Raw genomic sequence first — 13169 nt, 5'->3', positions numbered from 1 at the left:
TAAATAAATCTTTTTAAAAAAAGTATAGCTAATAGAGGTTTGTGTGTGTATATCAAAAATGTTTTCATGCATTAGATATACCATGCTTTTAATAATAGGTGATTTAAGTGATACAGTTACATAAAATGTTTAATATACAAACTATGGTATTTAATTTTGGAAGTTGAGAATGTATTTTTGTAGATAGCAAAAAAACAAGGGAAAAACTGACTACTGTAGTTTATTTCTTTAAATCATTTTGAAACTATCGCTTAATTTCCAGATATTGAAGTATTCGATTCTGTGAAGATTCTGGTGACCAGGATAGTTTTCCTGTTTAAACTTCTAGGAATTAGTGAACATATAAGGAAAACCTGGACAAATAATTTTCTAATTTGTTTGATATCTAAATGTTTACTTTTTGAAGATTAAATCTGTTCTTCTAGGACCCACATGTTGACTGTTACACGATGACGTCTATCAGGAATAAACTTGGTTTGGATAGAGATGCTCTTGTGGGGCTGGCTGTACTACTGGGCTGTGACTACCTTCCAAAGGTACAGGCCATGTCATTCTGTCTCACATGCTACATAAGTATGAACATAGCAGGTGATTACAAATCTAGAACATAAGCTGACACTGGGTGTTATAAAGGAGAATAAACCACTAAGTAATACCACAGCTTGAGTCTCAGTAAACCGTTACTCCAGATGAAAAGATTCCCATTCAACTCTGATGTTTACTCCTTTCTTATATCATGCCAAAGGTAGTTCCTGTTACTCTTTTGTCTACTTTTTGGTTTCCAGTCTCCATTCTACCTTCCCAATTATGCATACCCTCAATATTATTCTTGTTGCTAGGCAACATTACTATTGACATAAGCCATTCATCTGTCCATGCCTCTTAGCATTGTATTAAGTTTTATTCATAAAAACCTTTTATTTATAGTAAAGATACACAAGATAGTACTTTAAACAAAAAGGTATTAGACATGTGATCAATTAGGACAGCCTATTTTCTTAAATATGACATTTAAAAGTATAAAATTACTTGTAGCTCTTACTATGTAATTTCATCATTATGTCCCTAATAATAATGTCTGTATCCTTCTGAATTCTTTATGTGATACACTATATTCTCAAAAGACATAGAAAGAATGATATACAATTGTCTTGAACCTCAATTTAGAAGGAAAAACAGGTTAGTAAAATTATTAACTGTAATTTCTATTTTATATCATGAGCGATCAGATAGAGAATTCAATTTTTAGTAAGAATAGGAAGCGAAAGGAAAAAAACTTATAAATAAAGGAAAAATTTAATGATTTTATTATAATTCTCATTCTGAAATAGAAGATACCCCTTTTTGCCATATAATTATATCAAAATTAAAGTCTCAACTTTAAAGTCCAATATTGAATTTAAGGAAAATTGCAAATTTTTTCAACTTCAGAAATCAGCATTAGTTACAGAGGTGATATATTATGCATTAATTTTGGTTATTTTGACGTTTTGTTCTCTTTGTAACCGAAATTGCTGTTTACATTGTTGTACTTACAGATTTGTTGAGATTCTGTACTAACATGCCTTGCCTTCAGAATTTTACATGTGTAGTTATATGCTAATATAAGAAGGATGATCTGTAAAATATTTAGCAAACAAAAGACACGGGCTGTAGAGATGGAACAGCATCCAGATGCCCTTTGCTGGGCCGTGGACTGCTCTTACTGTAGCTAGAGCCTGGCGTGGGAACAGGGTCAGGATAAAGGGGAGCCCTGTGCAGGCAGGTGTCTGGCGTGCTTGGCGGCGGCTCCTTGCTGCCTGGTTGAAAGTACTTCAATACTGATGTTTTATACAGGGATGTCTATGTTGAGGCATACAGGCTACATACCAACCATACATATAAAGATATAAAAATTAAAGTTTATGCATACACTTTTACAGGAAGAATACATTTAAGTTAGAAATCGTCATGTGAAAATTTATATATGTTGGGGAGGGTTGGAAATGTAAATGCTTGCTTTCATTTTTTTATGTTTTTATTTTCAGTAGTTAAAAGTGTCCTTTGTTCTCTTGCTCTCTGGGTCTTTAAATATTAAATTAAAGTGCACGTAATTAAGTGAAAATGCATTTTCCTGATTACAAATACAAGATTAGATCAAATTAAAATATTATCGAAGCAGAAAGTGAAGCCCTTTGAATCTATTTCTCCCTTCCCTAAAATCAGCTGTTATTGATTTGGTTTATAACCCCTCCGAATTTTTTGGGCATAGATTAACAATGTAATTATTGACTAACTTGTAAACTGTATATTACTATTCAGTTTTCTTGATATACTTAGAAGTATACATACACATCTTTTCCTATCACTACAAGAGTTAACTTCATTCTCCTGCCCAGTCTTTCAATGGACATGTCATTTTTATTTTTCTATTCCCTAGTGATTAATTTGAATTTCTCTTCCCATTTTCTGAAAGGGAGTCCCTGGAGTTGGAAAAGAGCAGGCGTTAAAACTTATACAAATTTTGAAAGGGCAAAGTTTACTTCAGAGGTAACTAAAATTTCCTTTTTCTGTGACATTGGACTTTTATTTTTGTTGAGCTTAACTGTGATAATTAAAAGGATTATACTTTCAAAAAAGAGTTTTGTATTTTTAAAGTAATCTTTATTTTCATTTAAAAATCACATACATATATATGTGTATATATATATGTGTGTGTGTATATATATATACTACCATATATAATAATATATATACTAAACCATACTTTTCCCCCCCCAATGTTGCTAGCTTACTACAAACACAAAATAGTAAGAAATGAAATGAGTTTATTTGTAGCCATGGACATTTGCCACAGGCTATTTTAAACTTTACCACCAATTAAAGATAAATATGGATCTTCAAGTTATTTTTATAAAAAGTACTTTGAGATTGTGTTTATTGTCTATAAATGAAGTGCCTGGCATGTTGCAAGTATTTAATAAGTAACACTCAGAACATTTCCTTGATCTTTGTTCTACAGCCAAAGGTTTCGTAACACATCATTTCTAATTCATTTAGATTGCTCAGTTTGAGGATTGAAGACATTTAAGATTCAGAATATATTGAAGTTTGAAAGTGTTTTGAAAGTATGTGAATTATACTTATTTGGTGATATTTACCTGTTTTACAAAAAATGGTGGTCAGTCAAAATGAATATTAATGATGATGTAGTATACAATGAATGAGAAGAAAGGTAGCTAGAAGCTGGGAAATTGAAGATAATCTTGGCTTCCAGTAGGCTAGAGGCGGTAACTGCCTGGGAGGAAACAACAGTGGTAGGAGGGAAGCAGGAAGGCCCATGAGACGTGACAGATCACTGTTCTTGCCTCAGATGCTTTTCTGTCAACTGTAAAACTATTGCTAGATTTAAGACTTCAGTAAATCCATTACTGAGGCCAGTGGTTAATATGTGAAAGCAGAAAGAAAGGGTTTACTTTCCCACAGGGATCAGTTAAGGAATCTTTTGGGAAATGTGGATGATAATATAAAGAAGGAAAAGCAAGTAAATGTATTAGTTGTCTAATTACACATCATTGGTTGTTTCAGCATGTATCTTTGACAACATTTATAAAATCTTAATGTTTGAATGAAATGAAATTGTTTCATATCTAAATGTGTCATTCTGATTTTTATTAACTTTTTAATTAATCCAGCAACAATTATTGCTAAATTTTAGCAAGCTCATATTTGGTCTTTTCACTAAATCAGTTAGAACTTCTGAAAGTTAAACAGTAACTCTTAATATGAGATACTGCACAGTGAACTGAAAAGGTAATTTAGCTTTTTGTTAGAACTTCTAAAAATAAAGGAACTTATTCAGAATGCTTGTGTTTTATGATAAATACTAGATGATCACCTTGATGGTTTTATGTCACCCTGAAACTTTAGTAAAAAATAAAGTTACCTTGTTTGGTAGAAATCACAGCAGTAATGTGCATTTTTCCTAAAAGCTTATAAAAAGGTAATATGTTGCTGTTTGCATAGAAGATAAGAAAAATCTTTTCAAGTGATCTGGAGTTTTTTTTTCCAACCAGTTTTTATCCAGACATTTAATATTATTTTAGTTTATGCTTTATCCTTCCTGATATAGAGGGATGTTCATTTATGGCTTTATATGAATATGTTTTATACTCTTAACACACAGAAAAAACATGCTGACAAATCATCCTCCTACCTCTTGCTCCCTAAATTAAGATTCTTTCTAATAAAGAAAAAGGCTGAATGAATATATAAATAATATATACAGACAGCCTCTTCTCACTACAACCATTGCGCCCCACTACCACCCCCCATTGTATTTCAGCTGTGTTTGGCACCACAGTTTTAAAATTGTACATGGATTGAGGATTTTCCCAAACTGGACCAGAAATCTATTACCAAAGGGAAAATAAATAAGCAGGTGGAAGGCCGCAGAATTGCCTGGCCCTTTGGTGACCTTATTTATTTTTCTTTATAACTATTTTCTTTTAAAGGTTTAATCAGTGGAATGAAAAATCTTGTTCCTCTAATCCACAACCACTAGTTGTTAAAAAACCAGCTCATTGCTCTGTGTGTTCCCATCCAGGTAAGCAGACATAGGGAATGTTATTCTAAAATAATAGTGTCTGATACCATTTTCATTCCTGTTTTCACATTAGTTCATCTTTTAAAGTAAATTCTTCTTTATTTGTGTTAATGTTTTCATTAACATTACTAAATTGTGGATGAGAGCATAAAAGGAAAAATATTTTTAGAGATAAGATCCCACTGTACTTTTTTGATATCTTAAAAATGACAATTTTAGTCAGTATCAACTATGTATGTTTTTTGTATTCCCAAGACAGTCTTGAAGATAGTCATGTTTTCCTTTAAAAAGTAAACAAGGCCCCACACTCATGCCAAAGTCAGAATTTGTTCAAGTTCCAAGAATAGTTTTAAAATAGCTCTATAGGTAATTGAGAGCTAGCCATTAGCAGAGGTAATTAACTGCTGTATTATTTTATATTCTCATTAAAGAAACCATTTCAAAAGTTACTCTGTTAACTAATCTTTTTATACTAATTTTACTTTTCTTGCATGCAACTATAACATAAACTACAAAGGTTTCCATTGTTGACTGTTATAAATTATAATTTCAAATTACAAATTTTCACACTTTTGGATAGAAGAGCAATTTATAAAAACTAGAAAATAGTATCTTTGGACTCTAATAGCTCAAGAACTTCTCTATCCTTGGACTTACTATTCTAATATCACTAGTCAATCTAAATGTATTGAGACTCTTCTGTAAGCTAGGCACTGTGCATTTTAATTTGAAAAAGGCCTAAAAATCATACTTTGTGTCTTCATCAAGGGTCACTTAAGGATCATGAACGAAATGGATGCAAACTGTGTGAAAGCGAGCGATACTGTGAGCCACATGACTATGAGTACCGCTGCTCCTGTGAGTGGCACCAGTCTGGGCGCGACGGGCAGCTGCATGCCATAGAGGACAGTGTTAGGACGTGAGTTTTACTTCAGTTTTTCCCTTGACATAGCTATTTATACACCCGTGTTTACATATAACTTTCCTCCGTGTCTACATTCATAACATTTCACAAAATCCTTTTCTCGATTCTGGTCAAAAGTTAGACTGTCTTTTGGGCTGATGATATTCAGCAGTTTAAAATGTCTTTGGATAAAATTAGTATGTTGCAAATGAAATTTTTTTTTAATTAGACTGTCTCAGTATAGAATAATTGAGTAATTATTTGAAGAGAAACTTGAGGGGGGTACTATTCAAAGATACTTTACATTAAATGAGAGATTGGATGAGAAGATTTCAGTTTTTCTGAAACTATTAATACATATATAATTTGTTTTCAGAAAAGCTTGCAGTTGTGAAGGATTCCCATTCCATGAGGTAATAAATAATAATTCAAATGTGTATTTATTTCAGAAAGTCTGTAAAAGTTTTAAGTCTTAATTTCTATTTTCTCTTTCTAGGTTATTCAAGAATTTCTCTTGAACAAGGATAAGTTGTTGAAGGTAATCAGGTACCAAAGACCTGATTTATTACTGTTTCAGGTATTTGAAAATAAATTCTTGCTTTACAGTATAAAATTCAGTACTTGGCAGATAAAGGATAATCATTTTGATTGGTCTGTGGGAAGATTTAAAACAGAGAGTTCATGTATTTTTCAGCAATAATTGTTAATCTTTGTTGGTTTGCCACACCGTGATCATAGTTTTCAGTCATAAAACAAATCCTAACTGTTGAATTTTTTAGAGACCTTAAGTACCATGGACCTATATTGTATGCAGGGATATGTTGGGGAAAAGGAACTTATAACCATAGACTATCAGGATGAAGTATGCTGTTAAGAAGGGCTGTATAATTTACAAGGAGATCAGGATAATCAGGACTGTCTGACCCTGAATATGTATGTGTCATTGCCAAAACTAAATATTATTTTTAAGTTACTGTGAAGATTAAATGAGATTATTAACCCCTAAAAAAATGAACAGGAAATCATTAAATTGTAACTGTTATCTCCAAAAACAGGAGCAATAATGGCAACCAACATTTATTGGACTTTTAAAATTTGCTATTATACTTAACATGTTACATGCTATCTTAGTGGATGATATTTTACAGACAGAAAACCCGAGGTTAAGAGGGTTTTATTTACATCTAGGAAATATACTGGCGTTTAAACCAGTATCTCTCACATTGAATCATTTTATTTTTATTTACAGAGATTTACTCTTGAAAAAATGGAGTGGCCCAATCCCTATGCATGTGAAAAATTGTTGGTACTTTTGACCCACTATGACATGATAGAAAGAAAACTTGGTAGAAGAAACTCTAGTCAACTGCGGCCAATTCGGTAATATGAAGAATTTTATGAAGAAATCTCTTTACATTTGACATCTTATCTCAAATATTCTTTATATATTTAATAGAGGGACATACAGTTATTTTATTTCCTTTTATAAAGGAAAACCATACTGGATTTTTAAAAGCTTATACAGACTATGGTTAAGATAACAGTAAATGCACACATTGACATACTTTTCTGCTTCAAACACATAGTAATACCAAATTACTAAGAGAAATAAATATAAAAAGACATAGTCATGCTAAACAGATGACCATTTCAATGGACCAGAAAAGACCAAAGTTGTAGAGTGAGCAAGAACTGAAACTGAAAACTGACTAATTTCAGTGACTGTATGTGAATTGCATCATAGGATACTTGAAACCTTTTTTAAGCTTTGAAATTGTCAAAACAAGAGGATAAATAACTTAGCAAAGACAGTCTGTGTACACATATCTTTCCTGATGGTAGTAGATGCCAGAAAGATAATGGAGTAATATCTTAGACTTTGTAAACATAATTGTAACCTAGACATTATTACATTACTATTCACTGGAAAGGCATTTTCAGACATACGAATACTAAGAATTTAACACTCGTAGGCCTTTATTAAAAGCATGGATAGGTCCTCCCTGGTGGCACAGCAGGTTAAAGCACAGTACTAAGAAGCTGAAGGCCATATTAGCATGAGTTCAATCCCCAGCCCCAGAGATGATCCACATGGTGTGGCAGACCTCTCCTGACTGGCCCACTGCTCCCCTCAGCAGTGTGCTTCACCTATCGGCCTGTTGTGCTCCCCACTCTGTCTCTGGTGAGTTCTCTTCTCACCAGCCCTGCACCTCTGGCCTGTACCCCAGTTCTGTATGCATAAATAAGTCTTACCAAAAAAAAAAAAAAAAAAAAAAGCATGGATAAAAGATATACATTAACAAGAGTAAAAATGAACCCACACAGAAGATGTGGATTACAAGAAACAGTAGTGACAGAAGTTAGTTGATCAGATATATTTAGCCAATTTAGTAAAATGACTGGAAAAATATAAATCTATACATAATGTTTAATGATTACTACATAATGGTGATAATTAAAACTCACAAAGTATACAGTTTTAGGCGTACCACTAAAATATTAAAAATACAACCTCTGACTTCCAAATCAATCCATAAAATAGGGAAATTGAACCATTATGCCAAAAGAATTCAGGAAGGAGAACAGAGGAAATAGCAAAGAAAAAGTTTGGTAACAGAAAGAACAAAGTAAGAAACACTGATGAATCCAATTACATATATATGTAATGACAATGGATTAAACTCATCTGTTAAAACAAATTATATTGAATGAGTAAACACAATTCAGCAGAATCACTTATAGAACATGCAGAGTAAAACTATCCAAAGCTGAAAAATAAGATTCAAAAGATTTACCAGTCAAATATTTAGTGATGTAACATAGCAAAATTAGCAGAAAAAAACCCATAGTTTTTATGACAGAAATCATTATGGAAGAGGAATACTGAACAGTGAACACTTCACTGTAGGGACTAAACATAAGCTCTGTACATCTAACAGTAAAATTACCTTTGTAATAAACTAATCAAAGCATTATGCAGTAATTCCTTGTAATACTTTTAGGGTATGATAAAAATAGAATAAAAGTGGAAATGGAATTATTCAGCCTGCAAATTGAAAATTCCAATAACATGCAGTTGGGTTTAATGAAATGAATTTATTTTTTTCAGGATCATTAAAACCCGAATCAGAAATGGTGTTCATTGCTTTGAAATAGAATGGGAAAAGCCTGGTATGTATGTGATGCTGCTGTCACTTCAAGTAACTTTTATGATATTTAACCCTACGTAGTTAGCGAATATGGTATACATATGTGAAAAGTATCTCCCTGTACCTAAGAAACAAGGGATAAACTTGTCACAGGCAGTGAGGTAAACTTCCTGTGTTACTGAAATAGGCTTTGACTAATAGTAAATATGAAAAGCTAAAGTAATTTTATGTTAATGCCTTATATCAGCTTTTTGGTTATTGTATTTAAGAAAATAATGTGGTAATAATTGAGATTTATATTTTTCAAGAAAATTCTGTTACAAATGAGTCAGTTGTTGGATTTCATTGAATAGCTGGGTTTCAGTAAATCAGTCACTAATAGCACCTGGGAATCTTGCACTCCTCTCTACTCACTTTAGTTTTCATGTGAATTGTGGGCAGATTTCTTTCGGGGACAATATCAAAGTAAAGTATGCTGCTGCAGACAAATATAGTGGACCCTGAATTAGTTCCAAAACTGAAGGCAAGAAAAGCACAGATCATTTTTAAAGAAAAATTATCTGAAATTTATTTTTTTTTAAAGATTTTATTTATTTATTCATATAGAACTGGGGTACAGGCCAGAGATGCGGAGGGTGAGAGGATTCACCAGGGACAGAGAGGGGAGCAGAACAGGCAGATGAATGAAGTCCACTGATGAGGGGAGCAGCGGGCGGGTCAGGAGAGGTCTGCCGCGTCATGTGGACTCCTCCGGGGCAGGCGGGGATCGAACTCATGCGGAAGTGGCTTAAGCTTTGTAGTGCAGTGCTTTAACCCCATGCGCCACCAGGGAGGGCCTGAAATTTATTTTTATTTGGCTTTGAAGTTAGATTGTGATTATGTTTTGAGTAAGTGTAAACTTGATCAGTGAAAAGAGGGAATTTTGAAGAATGAAATTTTGAAGATTTAAATAAACCATTCTAAGCAAGAACAGGGAAATAGAAGACAGAAGAATTTTGAAAGCTGATTTGGACGGTTCTACCAGCTGGAAAGAAACAGGGGTGAGCCAGGTGGGCAGCACATCGCCTCCACAGAGCTGAGGGTTAGGCGCCCACACGCACAGGTCCTCGGGAGAGCTGTCCCTGAAGGAGAAGTGTAGCCAAAGCTCCTTTATCTTAACTAAGAAACAATTGAAGTTCATCTCTTCTCATTGCTTCTGCTTTAAGTTCATCAACTAATGCATTCACGTTGATCTGATTTCTTATACAGTTTTGCTATCATAGAATAAAGATAAGAATCTAGTTTACTATTTACCTATCTCACTGCTATGTACGTAATAGACTCATTCTCATTTTCACCAGCTGTGAGTGAGTCAGGTAAACCTGCGTGTATCTTCAAAACATGCGTAACCTCTGAAATAGCTCTCTGGTAAGTGGTAATTTTTTTGACAATCCTATAAAAGAAAGCCAATGTTGAAACTGTCTAGTCCCATTCTCAATCTGGAATTTTAATACTTACCAGACTAAATTAAAAACAACTAGCTTTATCAAAGTTTTCTTTCTTTTAAAGCTACTCCTACTATCTCTGAAGGAAGACAATTTAAAGTTCTTATTTAAAAGGAACCTCCTTCCAGTTCTTTCCAGCCAGGTAGAAGAAAATCAATTCTGTACTAGTATCAATAGATTATTAGAAAAGAGGTCTTTAAAGCAAGATTTGTAGTGACATATTCATTACTTAATTTACCTGGTAAACTTAGTTACTTCAAAAAATTGAGTTTTTCTTGATGTAATGAAAGTTTTTTTTTGTTGTGGTTGTTGTTTGCTTTTTTTTAAATCTTTTAGAACACTATGCTACAGAAGAGAAACACGAGGGGCTGGTTGTACAAACAATAGAAGAAGAATCACTGTTTGAGGCAGCTTATCCCGAGGTTGTTGCTATATACAAAAAGCAGAAGTTAGAAATTAAAAAAGAGAAGAAACAAAAAGGTAATTGTCAAATTTTATGGCTACTTATGTCACACAGAGTGTTATATTAAAATCATCTACTAAAAGTTCTGTAACTGCAAGAGTAAGGACTGTACTCAGCTTCGTTTTAACATACATTCTTTTAACGCTAAAAAGCCAAGAGTAAACTAATCTGTTCACCTTTACAAAATACCGTCCCAGTCACTTACTAGTATATAAAGTGTTTTGGGTTCTAGATACTTTTTATTTCTTTTTTTTTTTTTTTAAAGATTTGTTTATCTATGCATACAGACCTGGGGTACAGGCCAGAGGTGCAGGGGCGGTGAGAGGGTTCACCAGAGACAGTGGGGAGCAGAACAGACAGATTGACAAAGTACATGGCTGAGGGAAAGGAGCAGTAGGGAGACAGAAGATTGCTGCACCATGTGAGTCACCTCCAGGGCTGGGGATCGAACTCATGCTGCAGTGGCTGTGGATAGCTTCATAGTGCTGTGCTTTAACCTGTTGCACCAGCAGGGAGGGCCTCGATACTTTTTATTTTCTAGAATTCTATTTCATAGTATTTTGCTTTACATCACAGGAGTGCAGTGAGACAAAAAAAGACATAAATTGTTCATATAAAAGGCTTCCAGTCTGAACTATTCAATGTGTTTACTCAAGTTAAGGAAAAGTTTTTACTTACATTGCATTTTGTTCCTTTTCAGCCTTGAAAGTTAAACCTAAAGAAAACAGTGTTCCAGAACCAGACTATATGATGAATTTTCAGTCACGCCTGGGTTTAAAGCCTTCCTGTGGGATCATTTCTAATCAGAATTCCAATTTAAATTTGGAGGTTTCTGATTCATTGCCCCTGGGACCTGTTTCTTTGCCACTGAATAATTTGCTCTCACCTGAAGACACTCCCTGCTTGAATCCACAAGAACAATTAAAGTCTTCCCTCAAACCTTTTGCCCTGCAACAAGTTAAGAACAGGTGTAAGTATCTAAGTTCAGATTCTGAACAACCGAATACTTCCACCTGTAATGTATCGGCAGTTGCTGACTTACACTTGAGCACCATTGACTGGGAAGGTACTTCTTTTAGTAATTCTCCAGTTATTCCAAGGAACACTTTCTCTCCTGGTTTAAAATCAGAACTTGAAACAGCCATCTCGGAGGGCTTTAAAAATAACTCAGAACTATTGTCATCTGAATCAAAACTGAGCAGAACACACAGCGATGAAGTAGTGCAGTGGACTCTTCAAAAGACTGATCCCGAAGAGCATCTCCTTTCTGGCATTACTGACTTACATCTTCAGGACTTACCGTTAAAGGAACGAGTCCATATCAAATCATCTCATGTTCAGGATTATGTTCAGTCAAATGCCAACATGAAAGCTCTGTCCCTACTCAAAGTAAAAGAACCTTGCACTACTTCCAGCTGTTCTGATAGTCATCTTTCAAAAGCTCTTCTAGGAACTCACTTGCAAAAAGAATCTAGAAACTCAAACGTTCTCAAAGGTGACCAGCTATTTCAAGAAAAGTATAACGTGAATACTTCTATACCTTATTCTGTCGATAACCCAATAGTGGAAACCTCCCATGATAGATTTGAACCAGCAAGTACTGCTTTAGATCACAGTAGAGAAATTGGCATGCCAACTGCTCAGAAAAGCGTCACAAAGGAGAGTGTTTGCCTCGACAGGCAGTCTTCTGATGAAGAAAGTATCCCAGTGTTTGGGAAAACTAAGTACAAGACTCAAAAAATGAAGCAGAGTTCTCAGAAGCATAACCTAGCCAGGTTCAAAAGCAGTAATGGCAACAAATTGAATTGTCCTAAGATACCTATCAAAGATGCTGAACAGTGTGTCCAGGCTTACAGAACATCTGAAGATCCAAATGGTTTCCCAGAAGCATCAAAACCATCCTTAAGTTCTCTACAGTGTCATAAGGAAAAATATGATACGTGTTTAGATAGTCCTCTTCCTTTATGTCAGAGACTAAAACTGAAGTTCCTAAACACTTGAAATTCAAAAAAAGAAGTTCAGGTAAAACTTAAGTGTTCTAATACTCAGCATGAGCAAAGTCAGAAGGAAGGTGCCTAGTTACTGTTTAATAGAAAGATTTATTGTGGTTCTGTGCATTCTGAACCTTTAAATGATTGAGACTTACCATTTTAATCAAAATTGTAAAAAAGCTATTACCTAAAACTTCAATTTTAAAAGATAGCTTTGTGGGGAAAACTTCAGATAATGTATATTTTTAAAAACATGAATTTGCCATTTTATCTTTATTGATTATTCTTTAGTTTACCTTTAAAAGTGTTGGTACAGTGTTAGACAGAGTAAATAATTCATCAATTTGTTCTTTTTCTTTTTTTTTTTAAAGATTTATTTATTTATGCATACAGAACTGGGGTATAAGCCAGAGATGCAGGGGCAGTGTGAGGAGTAACCAGAGACAGCAGAGAGCAGAGCAGACAGATCAATGAAGTCCACTGCTGAGGGAAGCAGCAGACACAGGCCTGCCGCACCATGTGGGTCACCTCCGGGGCAGGGATCGAACATGCACTGAAGTGGCCACTGCCAGCTTCACAGTGCTGTGCTCCAA

At 34.2% G+C, this 13169-nt stretch overlaps 1 protein-coding gene across 1 annotated transcript in view; it reads left to right on the top strand.

Annotated features, from left to right (window-relative positions):
• Positions 1-12586, top strand: part of GEN1 (GEN1 Holliday junction 5' flap endonuclease) — a 16785-nt gene extending 4199 nt beyond the window's left edge. The window contains exons 4-13 of the mRNA XM_004686426.1: positions 426-536; positions 2456-2529; positions 4494-4585; positions 5354-5504; positions 5866-5902; positions 5986-6066; positions 6739-6869; positions 8599-8660; positions 10459-10602; positions 11295-12586. Coding sequence (XP_004686483.1) covers positions 426-536; positions 2456-2529; positions 4494-4585; positions 5354-5504; positions 5866-5902; positions 5986-6066; positions 6739-6869; positions 8599-8660; positions 10459-10602; positions 11295-12586 — 2175 coding nt within the window. The remainder of the gene's footprint in view (positions 1-425; positions 537-2455; positions 2530-4493; positions 4586-5353; positions 5505-5865; positions 5903-5985; positions 6067-6738; positions 6870-8598; positions 8661-10458; positions 10603-11294) is intronic.
• The last annotated feature ends 583 nt before the right edge of the window (positions 12587-13169 follow it).

This window comes from Condylura cristata, unplaced genomic scaffold (genome assembly GCF_000260355.1).
Source record: "Condylura cristata isolate star-nosed mole 26May11 unplaced genomic scaffold, ConCri1.0 scaffold00020, whole genome shotgun sequence".
NCBI lineage: Eukaryota > Metazoa > Chordata > Mammalia > Eulipotyphla > Talpidae > Condylura > Condylura cristata.
This window is presented reverse-complemented; position numbering and strand designations above follow the sequence as displayed.